The sequence below is a fragment of the Hyperolius riggenbachi genome, chromosome 12, assembly GCF_040937935.1.
Source record: "Hyperolius riggenbachi isolate aHypRig1 chromosome 12, aHypRig1.pri, whole genome shotgun sequence".
Lineage (NCBI taxonomy): Eukaryota > Metazoa > Chordata > Amphibia > Anura > Hyperoliidae > Hyperolius > Hyperolius riggenbachi.
The window spans coordinates 162,971,894-162,989,290 of NC_090657.1; the positions used below are offsets into that span (position 1 = coordinate 162,971,894).

A 17,397-nucleotide genomic window follows, 5' to 3' on the forward strand; every position below is an offset into this window, starting at 1 on the left:
ATGAGGATGAGGGCATTGTACACACTAGAATTACATCATATGGGCCACAATACACAACATTGTCAGACAGCTTGTCAGAGAACTGCACCTGGGTCATTATTCAATTTCGTTTTTTCACCTGAGTTTTCTCCTAGGTGATATTTTTACAACTTGTCATAAAATACCTTTCAAGTCTCCGACAAGCAAGAAAATACTCAAAATAAATTTGATAGTACTTTTTTCACCAACATTTAGGTACTTTTTCAATTGTAAAATGCTGAAAATTTTGTTTACAGAGAAGGTGAAAAAATTAATTGCATATGGCCCCAGGGCCCTTATTCAATTTCCTTTTTCTTCTAGGTGAAATTTTCACACTTAATCAATAAAATGCCCTTTAAATCACCAGCAAGCAAGAAAATACTCTCAATTTTGACAAAAAATTTTCACCTACTTTATGAATTGCAGAGAGCTGAAAAGTTTTGAAAATAAAAACAGACACTTACCTAGGGCCTCTATCAGCCCCCTGTAGCAGCAATGCCCCACGTCGTCCTCCTCCAATTCGCCGTTCCCCGCCGCCGGCACTGGGCAATTATTCGTCTAACAAGATGAATAATGCTCACTCTCGCGTTATCGGAAGCTTACTGCGCAGTACGAAGTTTTCTTGTACGGCGCCTGCACAGTAAGCTTTCGATGCCGCACGCAGGAGCGATCAGGCGCGCGGCCTCGGCCGTGAAGCCGCAGATGGATGGCACACCGCGCTAGACCCGGGCCAAAGGCGGAGAACGGCAGATCGGAGGAGGATGGCGTGAGACATTACTGCTACAGGGGGCCGATAGAAGCCCCAGGTAAGTGTCTGTTTTTATTTTCAACAACCCCCCACAGAACCCCTTTAAAGAGAAGTTGAAAATGATCTCTTAGGAGAAAAAGCTAATTGCATATTGGCCCTGGTCTGCATACTTGTTCTGGATCAGCGTCACAGAAGTGTGCGCAATGTCAAAGATCAGTAGAACAGCCAGACCAGTGTCTTCTTTTATTCTTTAATTAATATGGCGGCCTCTTTTTCCTCTCTCCCTACAGGTTTGCCTTAGTCCTGAAAATGAGGGCCATGGGGACAAGGAACGTTTTCAAGCATATACTGTATGGTTGGTGTTCATGCTAAGAAAACTTGCACTACTTACTTGCTTACTTAAAATACTTAGAAAGGAACTGTAGTGAAAATAAAAATAACGTTTTTTTTTTCTCACAATATTAATTTATTAATGATGTAGTCAGTGTTTTCCCATTCTAAAACCTTTCTTCTACCCGATTTACATTCTGACATTTATAGCAGGGGGCGACATCTTTACTGCTGCCAGGTTTCTTTACTCTGTGTTCAGAAGCCAGCAGAAGTCAGTAGGAACAGCACCTGGTCTCCCAAGAATGCCGCATAGCTAAACAGTCAAAGCTGTGACATCACTGGGACGGCAGGGCTGCATAGCAATATACAGCAATATATATAGCTATAGGAAGTGTTTCTGATGCTGAAACCAGGATACATCAAAGTGAGTATAATTTACTGCCATATGTCACTACAGGGCCTCTTTAAGTACTTAAAAGAGGACCCCGCTAGGTGTAAATGGCTTTTCAGTTGTGTATTATTGTGTGGGATGGTGCTGACAGATAATGCCTACAATAAAAGCCCCTATTGTCTCCAGTGCAGGTACTGTGACTTACCACTAAACATGGGTCAGTTACCGGGGATAAGCCAAACTGGTGATGGTTAGCCAATCGGCACAGTTGAAAACTGAAAACAATGGAAAGTTTTACAATTTCAGCATACATATATTAAAGTGGGCCTGAATTCTGGATGCCTAGCTGAAAAAAAAGGTATGTTTTGTCGTGTTTTGCAAGCGCAGAGATAGGAAATGGTAGTGGCTGTGGAATGGACCTTCACATAGACAAAGTAAAGGTATGTAGGTGACCGTGCTTCAGTGAAGAATAGAGATGGGCCGAACCTCCGATTTTAGGTTCGCGAACTTCCGCGAAAGGTTCGGTTCGCGAAAAAGTTCGCGAACCGCAATAGACTTCAATGGGGAGGCGAACTTTCAAAGTTTTAAAAAATTCTATCAACTGGAAAAATGATAGAAAACATGTTTCAAAAGCTCTAATGCCTGGAGCCCCACCTAATTGAGTGAAATACACATCACTGCTGGAGGACCCGCTCACCCTCCCTCCTCCAAGCAAGGTCCTTTATACCATTTGCCTACCTACACTAATTAGTTATGGGACAGCTGCTACACACTCTGCTAGGGAAATTTTAATTGGCCTCCTCCCACCTCCCTCCTACCCTTCTACCTATTCCCTCCTCCCTCCTACCGGAGGGAGGAGGGTCTCTTCTGCCAGGGAATTATACTATTTTAAAAACCAGTATACATCATACCATAGCTGGTACATCATACCATAGCTGGGAATACATACATGAGTATACATCATACCATAGCTGGGGATACATACATGAGTATACATCATACCATAGCTGGGAATCGAACCCAGATCTCACTGTGTGGTGGGCACGTCACCCCAAGCACTGTACCACTACAGAAGTAAGTGAAGCTAGCCTAAAAGTTAACATTTATGCTCAATGCAATAGAACCATTAGGTTGCTTAAAGGAGAACTGTAGTGAGAGGTATATGGAGGCTGCCATATTGATTTCCTTTTAAGCTAGACCAGTTGCCTGGCAGCCCTGCTGATCTATTTGGCTGCAGTAATAATAATAATCCAAACATTTGTATAGTGCTTTTCTCCTGTCGGACTCAAAGCGCTGAAGAGCTGCAAGCCACAGGGACACGCTCAAGAGGCCACCCTGCAGTGTTAGGGAGTCTTGCCTTGAACTCCTTACTGAATAGGTACTTGACCTAGCCAGGATTCAAACCCTGGTCTCCCATGTCAAAGGCAGAGCCCTTAACCAGTACACTATCCAGCCACTGTAGTGTGAATCACACCAGAAACAAGCATGCAGCTAATCTTGTCAGATCTTACAAAAATGTCAAACACCAGATCTGCTGCATGCTTGTTCAGGGTCTAGGGCTAAAAGTATTGGAGGCAGAGGATCTGCAGGATAGCCAGGTAACTGGTATTGCTTAAAAGGAAATCAATATGGTAGCCTCCATATACCTTTCACTACAGTTCTCCTTTAAAGGGAACCTTAACTGAGAATGATATGGATGTTTCCTGTAAACAATACCAGTTGCCTGGCAGTCCAGCTGATCTTTGTGACTGCAATAGTGGCTGAATCACACCCTGAAACAAGCATGCAGCTAATCCAGTCTGACTTCAGTCAGAGCACCTGATCTGCATGCTTGTTCAGGGGATGTGGCTAAAAGAACCTGGGTCTCACTGTATGGTGGACAAGCACACTAACCACTATACCAACTGAAGCTGGCCTGAAATTGCTGGCCTAAAATTTACTATTTATGCTCAAATACAAGAGAAAAAGTAGACAAGACAAATAACACAAAAGAGAAGGCCATGTCTGGCTAAATATCTGTAAGCAGTCACAAAGATCAGCTGGACTGCCAGGCAACTGGTATTGTTTACAGGAAACATCCATATCATTCTCAGTTAAGGTTCCCTTTAAAGGAGAACTGTAGTGAAAGGTATATGGAGGCTACCATATTGATTTCCTTTTAAGCAATACCAGTTACCTGGCTATCCTGCAGATCCTCTGCCTCCAATACTTTTAGCCCTAGACCCTGAACAAGCATGCAGCAGATCTGGTGTTTGACATTTTTGTAAGATCTGACAAGATTAGCTGCATGCTTGTTTCTGGTGTGATTCACACTACAGTGGCTGGATAGTGTACTGGTTAAGGGCTCTGCCTTTGACATGGGAGACCAGGGTTTGAATCCTGGCTAGGTCAAGTACCTATTCAGTAAGGAGTTCAAGGCAAGACTCCCTAACACTGCAGGGTGGCCTCTTGAGCGCGTCCCTGTGGCTTGCAGCTCTTGAGCGCTTTGAGTCCGACAGGAGAAAAGCACTATACAAATGTTTGGATTATTATTATTACTGCAGCCAAATAGATCAGCAGGGCTGCCAGGAAACTGGTATAGCTTAAAAGGAAATCAATATGGCAGCCTCCATATACCTCTCACTACAGTTCTCCTTTAAGCAACCTAATGGTTCTATTGCATTGAGCATAAATGTTAAATTTTAGGCTAGCTTCACTTACTTCTGTAGTGGTACAGTGCTTGGGGTGACGTGCCCACCACACAGTGAGATCTGGGTTCGATTCCCAGCTATGGTATGATGTATACTCATGTATGTATCCCCAGCTATGGTATGATGTATACTCATGTATGTATTCCCAGCTATGGTATGATGTACCAGCTATGGTATGATGTATACTGGTTTTTAAAATAGTACAATTCCCTGGCAGAAGAGACCCTCCTCCCTCCGGTAGGAGGGAATAGGTAGAAGGGTAGGAGGGAGGTGGGAGGAGGGAGGGGGGAGGAGGGAGGAGGCCAATTAAAATCTCCCTAGCAGAGTGTGTAGCAGCTGTCCCATAACTAATTAGTGTAGGCAGACAACTGAGTGAAATGGTATAAAGGACCTAGCTTGAAGGGAGGGTGGGCGGGTTCTCTAGCACTGAAAGCAGTGTGTTTGACAATAACATGTCTGCTGACAGTGAAATGGAGGGTAAAAATTTTGCTCAATACAGCATTATGGGGCGAATCGAACTTCCGCAAAAGTTCGCCTGATGCAGGCGAACGCGAACCCCCAAAGTTCGCCTGGAACCGTTCGCAGGCGAACCGTTCGGCCCATCTCTAGTGAAGAACATACAAATGCCTGTTATTTCAAGATATCCAGAGCTCAGATTCACTTTAATTTAGGGGTACAATTGGTTTTACATGTTGTGGAGTTAGTCTTTAATCACAGGGCACAACTGAGACCAAAACTAGTTTTGGTCTCAGTTGTGCCCTGTGATTAAAGACTAACTCCACTGTTCGTTAAGTACTTTATTCCACTTCATTTATAAAGTTGTTTGTTATTTTGGAGAACAGAGATGTTACAGGTATCTCACTTAAAGGCAATCTGAAGAGTAAGATATTTGGAGGCTGCCATATTTATTTCCTTTTAAACAATGCAGATTGCCTGGCGGTCCTGCTGATCCTCTGCCACGAATACTTTTAGAAACAAACCCTGAACAAGCATGCAGATCATGTGCTCTGACTGAAGTATGACTGGATTAGCTGCATGCTTGTTTCAGGTTTGTGATTCTGACACTACTGTTGTCTGGACTCCTACCACAATTCCCTGCATATCTGCAGACTGATATGCATAGGAATACAGGTCAGTAGCCACAATTCCCCTCTGACTGGGAAGCAAAAAAGTTGTATGAAGTGGCTGCAGGAGGTCAGCACCCAACTCCATGATCTTACACAGACAACAACATGATGAATGTCAGGTACTTAGGTGAGTATTACAAGTTTTTAGTTTTTTATTGAGGAGGGGGGGGGGGGGGGGTGTGGATTGGGTTACAGTGTTGAGTCATCTGGGGAAGGATACGGCTATGGGATTAGCAGCCTCCGCTGCGAATTCTGCGGGGGGTTCCGGCCGAATCGCTCCCGCAAGCGATTCCGCCGCGGCGTCGTCATCCCCTATGGCAGAGTTTCACTGTGCGATTCATGTGCGGGGAAACTCTGCGGAATCGCGGCGGAAACCGCGATAGTGGAAACAGGCCCTAAAACTGTAATGGACTTCAATTCATACACAGCTGCATTACTTGCTCATGGCCTCTAGCTGGCACTCACCACTCATGTCTGTTTCTTAAACAATAGATGGGTGCTGGTAACCAGTTTCCGGGTTGCTGAATTAGAACGGGAGAATTTAAAGTTTTGACTTTTATAAATAGCACATTACTGCCTTCCATACACAGTAATGCCACACTAATTCCCCAATGAACTGGCCCAACTCCTGGCATGAATGTTATCCTTGATCTGTGCAGCACTCAGCTGTAAAATTTTTGTTTTGTTTGTGTAGAAGCTCCTTTTTTTATCAATGGTAAAATACCTAATCCGGAGCTCAGATTGTCCGAGCTTCGAGCTGCAATCTCCTCAGAGAGACTCAGTCTGAGCCTGCCAGCTTGAATGCTGAATAACTGAGGAAAGGCAAGCTCCACCAACAGATTCTGAAAGTGACTCTCAGTATGCAGTGCTTCTGATCATGTGATCAAAATTTAAAGACAGGGTGCAGAACTGCAGAAGCCTTGCTACACACAAAAAGGTAACATTTGTGCACTCCAATTACTAAGTTGTAGATGCTATATTTAGATCTACCGTATGTCGAGAGGTGGGCTTTATTTTTCTGCACAAGCTGCTATAATTCTAATTATACTCCCGCTAGTATCGAAAGACCTCTCCCTATCCTATCTGATAGTGGCACCAACATAACTCCATTTCAATCAACATTCATTTTTTGATTCTGTCAAAACTTACATTAAAATATTCTTATAACAATTCTACAGAAGTTAAAAAAAACATTGGCATGGTAAGGAAAATATTAGTTTATTTAATTTAAATATTTTTTTAACATCTTCCCCTTATGATACAAGGCTAGCTATCATGTAGAGAGCTGCATAAACCCACATATTTATTAGTATTTCATGTTTAACTGAATGTATGGCTGCAGTACCTTCACATAGCCAGCAGATGGTGCACTATGCTACTCAGGAAAGTTGGCAACAAGATGGCTAATAAAAACAGCACAACCTACTGGCTGTGAGAGGACACTGCATGCTGTTAACAGTAAAGTCAGAAGTAGCAATCACTGGGATGTGCTGTGAAAACAGAAAATGATTATCTCTTTGCAGTAAGAATGGAGTACTTAAAACCAATCACCACAATTCTTAATCTATTTGGCAACAAATCAATAAAGGTCTGGTATTAAAAGCAACCATAAAATTGTCAACATGGTACACCAAGTATAGGACAAAAAGGCAGGGTTCACACTTGTCTAAAACTGCAGGCATTTACATTTTTTTAAATGTAATTCCACTACAATTTAAAAACAATGCAAATCAATTGGATTGTTCAATTGGAACAGTGAATTTCTCACGAGGGAGAAAACTCACAACACAATTTCACACACCGTGTGCTTTTCCTCATTGACAAACATTAGCGGTTGTGGAAAAACACAAGTGCTTGAACGCAGACAAACCAGCGCAATGAACAACAAAAAACGTGCACAACAATGCATGCCTTTTCTGCACTGACAAGTGTGAACCCTCCCTAAAAGTTAGTCATTTTTTAATGTAATAAATCTCTAAACCAAGCTTGTACTATCATACGTTCCACACCCTCTGCAAACTTATTTTATAACTAGGCAGGGAGTGTTCCGGCACCAAAACTGAAGGTTGCTAAGACAGCAAAGGTCAGCTCTCTTGGAACCTTGACAACAGTTAACCATCTGATGTACTGAAAGCGTCTAAATCAGGGGTCCCCAACCTGGGGGCCGCGGCCCCCTTGGTGGTCCCTGGGCAGTTTTTCTGAGGGGCCGAGTGTATATACTACACTCACAATCGGGGGAAAAAAGGCAGGAGGGGGACTGCCGCCGCCACTAACCACGACCCCCAAATCCCCGCCCCCCTCCCCCGGGCCCCAGAGAAAAGTTTGGTCGGTATAGGGGGCCCCGGGCTCAAAAAGGTTGGGGACCCCTGGTCTAAATGATCATCCCTCTGCTTGTGTGACTGGAAACTAAGGTACTTTTGTTGCAAGAGATTAGTTTGTACGGGTAAGGAGCATGGACAGCAGAAGTGAACCTTTGATGTGAAATTCCTGTTTTAGATGCCTGGATTGATTCAGAGGAGAACCTCCCAGTTACCACTTCTTGTCACAAAACAGAGAGAAAGCAATACAAAGAGATGAGCTGTGCAGTGAGGTTTGGCAAACACTTGCAATGTATATAAATCTTCTGGATGACAATTTTTTGTTTTAAAGTTTAGAACTCCTTTAAAAGATAACTGTATTTATGAAGTACACATACTGTATGTGTAAAATGCTCGCTCAGGTCTCTAGTACCCTTTCCAAACTGGCCATACCTGCTGGCACAGGTGACAAGTGATCCGTAAAGCTGAGACTTTGTTTACATCTAGCAGCAACCCTCCCTCCGGCTGATAGGTGGTGCTATAAGTAAGAAGCAGATAGCCTCCATTCAATACAATGGAAAATTGGTTTACTTTCTACACAGCATCCAGGTTGGAGGAGTGGTGCTGGATCTGAACAAAGGAAATCTATCTTTCAGATCACTTGTTCCTTGGCGCACATGTGAGCAGATGTGGTAACAGATACAGGGACCAGAAGTGCATTCAAGAGGTTGCAGGAGGAGCCTGCAATGACCACAAAAGTGGACAGGTGGAGCCAGGTAGAGGGAAGGAAGGTACTTATGGTCTGTAAGAGCCGCAACATCAGCCTCCTCCCCCCGAAACTATAACTCCTACAGGCCGGCAAGGGAAGTTAGGCATGATATAAATCACAGAAGGACGAGATTGAGGCTATTACTAGAGGCTATACCACCACAATTCTACAGTGGGGGAGGGAGAGAACTTGGTGGGAGGCTTCCCCCATTTAGCTGGTGCCACGTGTAATTTACCAATCTAAAGGAGCCAAGGAAAGTTGCACACCAGCTGTAAGGATCTTGTGACCAGACCGGGGGGAGTTCCGCATTTTATGCCACACAAAAGAAGCCATCGCCCAATGCACTTATTGCAAGTTGCGTTTCCTACACAGGACATTGTCGTATACTTAGTGATAACTCACAGGTAATTGTCAGAAGCACAACAGCACAACTAAAATCCACTTGCATAGCTAGGCGTTTACTTGGCGAGGAAAGTCAACTGAGTACGGGTTATTTCAGTTATGGGTGGATAATGGTTGGTTCTTCCCATCTCTATGGACTCCAGTGGTGAGACCCATGTGCCCAGACAGCCGTCATTAAAGAGACACTGAAGCGGAAAAATAATTATGATATAATGATTTGTGTGTGTAGTACAGCTAACAAATAAAGCATTAGGAGCAGAGACATAAGTCTAATATTTGTTTCCAGTACAGGAAGAGTTAAGAAACTCCAGTTGTTATCTACGCAAATAGCCATTGAGCTCTGCAACTTTGAAAGTCATGGAGAGCTCTGACTTCTGATTAGGTTATCTGAGCTGTATTGTGTATTTCTTTTGCAGAAAACAGATCAGGACAGGTCAAAAGTTAATTGCCTGTTCTGCAAAATTTTTTAGAATGCTGAATAATGTGAAAACTGCAAGTATTAGAGAATGATGCAATGTTATATTATTTTTTGCTACCAATGTTCTAGCAATTATCCCTACTACACAACCAATTCATGATATCATAATTTTTTTTTTCGCTTCAGTGTCTCTTTAAAGGGATCTGAGCAGCTCCTGCTTTCAAATACAGTGGTTTGCAAAAGTATTTGGCCCCCTTGAAGTTTTCCACATTTTGTCATATTACTGCCACAAACATGAATCAATTGTATTGGAATTCCACGTGAAAGACCAATACAAAGTGGTGTACACGTGAGAAGTGGAACAAAAGGCCACAGCCATAAGCCGGCCCCTATAGGTGGAGGCGGTTCAACATCCATGTGCCAGCCTCTCTATGCGGGGGGTGATTCCACAGCCATGTGTCTGCCCCTTTTATGCAGAGGCGGTTCCACAGCCATGCCTTGGCCCCTCTATGCGGAGGTGGTTCCATAGCCATGTGCCAGCCCCTCTACGCAGAGGCGGTTCCACAGCCATGCGCTGGCCCCTCTATGCGGAGGCGGTCCCATAGCCTTGTGCCAGCCCCTCTACACAGAGGCGGTTCCACAGCCATGCGCTGGCCCCTCTATACGGAAGGGGCTCCACAGCCATGCGCTGGCCCCTCTATGCGGAGGCGGTTCCACAGCCATGTGCTGGCCCCTCTATGTGGAGGCGGTTCCACAGCCATGCGCTGGCCCCTCTATGCGGAGGCGGTTCCACAGCCATGAGCTGGCCCCTCTATGCGGAGGCGGTTCCACAGCCATGTGCTGGCCCCTCTATGTGATGGCGGTTCCAAAGCCATGTGCCGGCCCCTCTATGTGGAGGCGGTTCCACAGCCATGTGCTGGCCCCTCTACGCGAAGGGGGTTCCACAGCCATGTGGCGGCCCCTCTACAATAGGCGGAAGCGGTTCCACAAGCATGTGTTGGCCACTATACACAGATATACATATACGCTGGCACATACAAACCCATGCTTCACTTTATTCTCTCAATTTTTTTGGCAACCAAAAATAGTCATAGAATTGATTCCCTAATTGCTGAATAATAACGTTTTCTAAAATGTTTCCATAATGTTTCCAAAAATAAGGAGGTGCATATACATCTATAAATATATCTAAATGTACACCCGCTCCCCACAGACACAGTTTGCGAGCCGCTGCCGCTCCGGTGCAAATAGCGATATGGTGTCTAGGTCAGAAGAGATAGGAGGAGTCCTTTGAGAGTGGGGTGGGGGGGGGGGGAGGAAGGGGGGATTGGTGGACGGGGTTGTCAATAAATGTCAGGACAGTCTGTGAAACTCCTATCAAAGTATCCTCCCGTGTAGATCCAGTCTGACGTCTTAGTGTATGGATTCATTCCCTGGTTAAACCACCTAGAAGAGAAAGGGGCGGATTACTAGTGGATATAGCCACTGAAAGAGCAATACAGGTAAGCACAACAAGACAAGAGGCTAGAACACAGAGACAGGTGCAAGGAAAACTGGAGCAACCAATCAGGATTCAGCTGTTACATGAAAGGAAGCTTTGATTGGTTATCCTTGGCAGCTGCCCCACTTTTGCACTTATCTTTAAAGATCAGCCCCCCACAGTGGTTGTAGACCAATTACAGTAAAACCCCAATTATATGGCAAACGATGAGTGCATATATGCTATATGACATAATGGCTGCACTTATTATATGGGAGATCCCATTCATGGTGCAAAGCCTAGATTGTAGCAATCTCTGTAGTGCCACCCAGTGTAAGGGCACATGCACACGTGTGGTGGTGGGTTATCCTGCTTGCACTACAATGCTATGTGCACTAGTCTGCACCCTCACATATCCCTGCTGACCCAGAGGAAGATACAACACGAGCCTGCACCCTCACATATCTCTGCTGATCCAGAGGAAAGTACAACACCAGCCTGCGCCCTCGCATATCCCTGCTGATCCAGAGGAAAGTACAGCACCAGCCTGCTCCCTCACATATTCCTGCTGATCCAGAAGAAGATACAACACTAGCCTGCATTCTCACATATCCCTGCTGACCCAGAGGAAGATACAACACCAGCCTGCACCCTCACATATCTCTGCTGATCCAGAGGAAAGTACAACGCTAGCCTGCATCCTCACATATCCCTGCTGATCCAGAGGAAGGTACAACACCAGCCTGCTCCCTCACATATTCCTGCTGATCCAGAAGAAGATACAACACTAGCCTGCATTCTCACATATCCCTGCTGACCCAGAGGAAGATACAACACCAGCCTGCACCCTCACATATCTCTGCTGATCCAGAGGAAAGTACAACACTAGCCTGCATCCTCACATATCCCTGCTGATCCAGAGGAAGGTACAACACCAGCCTGCTCCCTCACATATTCCTGCTGATCCAGAAGAAGATACAACACTAGCCTGCATCCTCACATATCCCTGCTGATCCAGAGGAAAGTACAACACTAGCCTGCACCCTCACATATACCTGCTGATCCAGAGGAAGGTACAACACCAGCCTGCATCCTCACATATCCCTGCTGATCCAGAGGAAAGTACAACACTAGCCTGCACCCTCACATATCTCTGCTGATCCAGAGGAAAGTACAACGCTAGCCTGCATCCTCACATATCCCTGCTGATCCAGAGGAAGGTACAACACCAGCCTGCTCCCTCACATATTCCTGCTGATCCAGAAGAAGATACAACACTAGCCTGCATCCTCACATATCCCTGCTGATCCAGAGGAAAGTACAACACTAGCCTGTACCCTCACATATCCCTGCTGATCCAGAGGAAAGTACAACACTAGCCTGTACCCTCACATATCCCTGCTGATCCAGAGGAAAGTACAACGCTAGCCTGCATCCTCACATATACCTGCTGATCCAGAGGAAAGTACAACACTAGCCTGTACCCTCACATATCCCTGCTGATCCAGAAGAAGATACAACACTAGCCTGCATCCTCACATATCCCTGCTGATCCAGAGGAAGGTACAACACCAGCCTGCTCCCTCACATATTCCTGCTGATCCAGAGGAAAGTACAACACTAGCCTGCATCCTCACATATCCCTGCTGATCCAGAGGAAAGTACAACACTAGCCTGCACCCTCACATATACCTGCTGATCCAGAGGAAAGTACAACACCAGCCTGCACCCTCACATATCCCTGCTGATCCATAGGAAAGTACAACACTGGCCTGCACCCTCACATATCCCTGCTGATCCAGAGGAAGGTACAACACCAGCCTGCATCCTCACATATCCCTGCTGATCCAGAAGAAGATACAACACTAGCCTGCATCCTCACATATCCCTGCTGATCCAGAGGAAAGTACAACACTAGCCTGCACCCTCCCATATCCCTGCTGATCCAGAGGAAGGTACAACACCAGCCTGCTCCCTCACATATCCCTGCTGATCCAGAAGATACAACACTAGCCTGCATCCTCACATATCCCTGCTGATCCAGAGGAAAGTACAACACTAGCCTGTACCCTCACATATCCCTGCTGATCCAGAGGAAAGTACAACACTAGCCTGCTTCCTCACATATCCCTGCTGATCCAGAGGAAGGTACAACACCAGCCTGCTTCCTCACATATACCTGCTGATCCAGAGGAAGGTACAACACTAGCCTGCTTCCTCACATATCCCTGCTGATCCAGAGGAAGGTACAACACCAGCCTGCTTCCTCACATATACCTGCTGATCCAGAGGAAGGTACAACACCAGCCTGCTTCCTCACATATACCTGCTGATCCAGAGGAAGGTACAACACCAGCCTGCGCCCTCGCATATCCCTGCTGATCCAGAGGAAGGTACAACACCAGCCTGCTTCCTCACATATCCCTGCTGATCCAGAGGAAGGTACAACACTAGCCTGCTTCCTCACATATCCCTGCTGATCCAGAGGAAGGTACAACACCAGCCTGCGCCCTCGCATATCCCTGCTGATCCAGAGGAAGGTACAACACCAGCCTGCTTCCTCACATATCCCTGCTGATCCAGAGGAAAGTACAACACTAGCCTGCTCCCTCACATATCCCTGCTGATCCAGAGGAAAGTACAACACCAGCCTGCACCCTCACATATCCCTGCTGATCCATAGGAAAGTACAACACTAGCCTGCACCCTCACATATCCCTGCTGATCCAGAGGAAGGTACAACACCAGCCTGCATCCTCACATATCCCTGCTGATCCAGAAGAAGATACAACACTAGCCTGCATCCTCACATATCCCTGCTGATCCAGAGGAAAGTACAACACTAGCCTGCACCCTCACATATCCCTGCTGATCCAGAGGAAGGTACAACACCAGCCTGCTCCCTCACATATCCCTGCTGATCCAGAAGAAGATACAACACTAGCCTGCATCCTCACATATCCCTGCTGATCCAGAGGAAAGTACAACACTAGCCTGTACCCTCACATATCCCTGCTGATCCAGAGGAAGGTACAACACCAGCCTGCTCCCTCACATATCCCTGCTGATCCAGAGGAAAGTACAACACTAGCCTGCTCCCTTACATATCCCTGCTGATCCAGAGGAAAGTACAACACTAGCCTGCATCCTCACATATCCCTGCTGATCCAGAGGAAAGTACAACACTAGCCTGTACCCTCACATATCCCTGTTGATCCAGAGGAAGGTGAAAAACCCTTACAAGGCATGGTCATTAGCCCCAAAAGGGAAAAAAATCCGTCCAGACTCCAAGTGGCAATCAGATAAAATCCCTGGATCAACACCACTGGGCACTACCTAGTAATCATAGCCATTGAGGTCTTTCAATGTAAGGAAAGCATCTAAGCCCCCCTTAAACACAGATATAGAATTTGCCATAACTACCTCCTGTGGCAATACATTCCACATTTTAATCACTCTTACTGTAAAGAACCCTTTCCTAAATAAATCTACAAAACAGATGATTGGCCCTTCTGTTCCTTCCCTATAGTATCCAATTGGCTATTTCTGTAAGCGATCGGTTACTAGCAACTCACCGGGTGTCCAACACACCGCATGGCCGACAATTACTGATACTTTCTACAGGCCGCTCACCTGCTTCGGCAAGTGGCCCCAACCACAGCAGTGGGATAGGTATGGCAATCCCTGGCTTTCTGCAATACTGTACCTTGTATTCCATTCCTCGTTAGTCTTGGCTCGTTCCCTCCTGGACCCTCTCTGCTTCTCTTCCAGTCTTTCCTTCTCTTTACTGGCCTGGTCTGGAAGAACAGCGAAGATAAGAAAACATTACAGTAAACCATTGGCCCTCACAAGCAGCAGGGCGCCACCTGCTGGGCAGACAGAGGAACGACATGCGGGGGAACACTTACCGAGATCGCCGTTCTCCATGTGTCTGATGTCGGGCCTTAGGCGGCAGTCTGTAGGCGCCAATATTGACTCCATGTCTTTGTCTAGCTCGTTAAGTGCCACAGCGAAGCTGGTGAAGTTGTACATCTTAAAGGGGAAGTAAGAAAGGCAAATCAGGTATAAGCATGGAAAGTATTGTGTTTGCTATGCCCTAAAGACAAGTAGATCAGCTTGCATGCACGCTGAATGCAAATTGTATGCAGAATGTAACTGGGGCAACCGAAATCAGCAGGATCGTCCCAATTCTAAATTGAATGCAATTTGCATGAAATCTGGAGTTTTTAGCATCTCATTGACCATCTCTGCTAAGAAGATCTGCCTTGTCAGTGACCAGCGTCACGCCAAAATGTTAAGTCCAATATGATTGGATAGGAAAAACCAGAAACTTGTACTATCATTTCAACTCAGACGGTCACTTAAATCTGCTTTATTTCTGCCCCTGAAAAGGGGACGGGTTAAAGGACCCCTGAAGTCTTCCAGGTTCTGCAGAGACACATAAAGGATTTACTTTTCCTCTCCTTTGTGTATGTAAAGGACAAGAGAAGCGTGCACCTTCCAGCAAAGCTTTGCTACATTTATTGATCCAAGCTTACAGCATCAACACGTGGTTATTGGAGATTGCAAAAAACAAACAAGAAAAGAGGGGTACCTCATACATTGTGTTGCTGGTGCTGGTGCTGGAGGTGGGAGTAGGGACAATGGTGGGCCTAGCGACGGCCATTTCACCTCCACACGGACGCTTGGTCACGCTGTGGACGCGAAACGGCCGTCGCTAGGCCCACTGTTGTCCCTACTCCCACCTCCAGCACCACAATGTATGAGGTACACCTCTTTTCGTGTTTGTTTTTTGCAATCTCCAATAAGCACGTGTTGATGCTGTAAGCTTGGATCAATAAATGTAGCAAAGCTTTGCCGGAAGGTGCACGCTTCTCTTGTCCTTTACATACATATGCGCTGTGGACTTCCTTCTACATCTTGTATCAGCGGAGCACACGTCTAGCAGCAAGTGGGGAGAATACAGGTTGCAGTGTGCATGTAGGTTTGTGCCACTACCAGCATCACCTCTCACCAGTAACATCACCATTGAAAGGGGAAGTGACACACTCTTTCTTCTACCCTTTGCAACTTTTCTCTCCTTTTCCCTTCCATCTCCCTCTGTCCTTCCCCAAGGTTAAACTGCGGGGCGTCCGATTCAAATTCTAGTTGCAGAGCTTTTGAGTGCCATGAACGGCAGCGGATTGCCCCCTGGTCCCTCCCTCTCCTTGGCTTATCTTTACATATTTACTTATTTTATCCAAATCAGTTGTCAGGATCCGCACCGTCTAAAAACTTCTTTCATTTATAGTCCATTAAAAAAGGCATGAAAAAACAGTGTGGCGACCCGGAACACTGTTTTTTATGCCTTCTTTAATGAGCTATAAAAGAAGAAGTTTTTAGACGGTGCGGATCCTGACAACTTATTTGGATTGGATTCCCTGTGTACTCCAGGGGTGATCGCAGCACGTCAATACCCACTGGTGCTATCACACTCGTGATTCATATCTTATGTATTTTATGTAACTACTGTTGTATATCTGCTGTAAGTTCATGTACCACATTGTAGTGCCAAAATCTATTTCGGGTACAACTCACGTTGTAGTTGGAGAAATAAACGATTCTGAAGTGAGAAGGGTATGGAGGCTTCCATATTTACTTCATGTTAAACAATACCAGCTACCTGGCTGTCCTGCTGATCTATTTGTCTGCAGTAGAGTTTGAATCACACCAGAAACAAGCATGCAGCTAAACCAGTCAAACTTCAGTCTGATCACTTGATCTGCATGCTTGTTCAGGGGCTATGCCTAAAAGTATTAGAGGCAGAGGATCAGCAAGAAAGCTGGGATTATCTGCATTGTTTAAAAATAAATAAATATGGCAGCCTATGTATCCCTCTCATGTCAGGTTGCATTTAAAGCAGACCTCCGGTATAAAAAATAAAATCTGCATTATCAGCACAGGCAGCAGAAGCTATAACGCAGTAGGAGGAGAAATTGTCTTAAAACTGACCACTCGGGCCATAAAATCCAGCCTGTTTTGGCAAGTCACACCCTCTTTTCTGAAAAACTGCCATGGCAGTTTTCTGCCTTTGCAAAGATAGATATGAGATGATGTCATTTGTGGGTGGGAGGAGCCTCATAGTGTGGACTGATAGGTACAGCCGGGAGAATGATCATAGTAGGTCATTCTGGCTCCTGCTCACTTTGAAATTTACAGCAAAGGCCCACTTTAAGCTTCTGGCTGGATGGTGGTGTAATGGTTAAGGGCTCTGCCTCTGACAAAGGAGACCTGGGTTTGAATCTCGGCTCTGCCTGTTCAGTAAGCCAGCACTTATTCAGTAGATAGAGCGCGCCCTAGTGACTGCTGCTCTGGCACTTTCAGTCTGCCAGGAGAAAAGCGCGATATAAATGTTATTTGTCTTGTCTTGTCTTAATTTGTGCCAAATTCTTACTTTCTGAGTGGGAAAGCTGGAGAGAAAGGTTTAGTGAATCAGGTCCCTTTGTGCTTGCAGTAAGTTTATTATCTGTTCATGTGAATATTTAGATACCTTCACCTCATTACTACAGAAGAAGTCACTTGTGTAGGGGGCAAAATTTCCTCTTAAACATGAAAAAGTGAAAATGATCTTTCGCATTCTTAGGATAATTTGTTACACAGATAGAAGCATAGTTTTTACTTTGATCTGAAAACCTCAGTGTGCATCAGTAAAGGTGCATACACACGTCCAATTTTGATTGGCTAATCA

The 17,397-nt window shown here is 45.5% G+C and overlaps 1 protein-coding gene across 3 annotated transcripts in view; it reads right to left on the reverse strand.

The window, feature by feature from the left end:
* Positions 1-6,505: 6,505 nt before the first annotated feature.
* The window catches only part of OSBPL2 (oxysterol binding protein like 2), a 227,921-nt gene continuing 217,029 nt past the window's right edge, over positions 6,506-17,397 (reverse strand). For all 3 annotated transcript variants that reach the window (XM_068262289.1, XM_068262288.1, XM_068262287.1), the window contains 3 exons: positions 14,579-14,702; positions 14,377-14,467; positions 6,506-10,636 (listed from right to left, as the gene is read on the reverse strand). In XM_068262289.1, the coding sequence (XP_068118390.1) occupies positions 10,534-10,636; positions 14,377-14,467; positions 14,579-14,702 (318 nt within the window). In that variant the 3' untranslated portion in view covers positions 6,506-10,533. The remainder of the gene's footprint in view (positions 10,637-14,376; positions 14,468-14,578; positions 14,703-17,397) is intronic.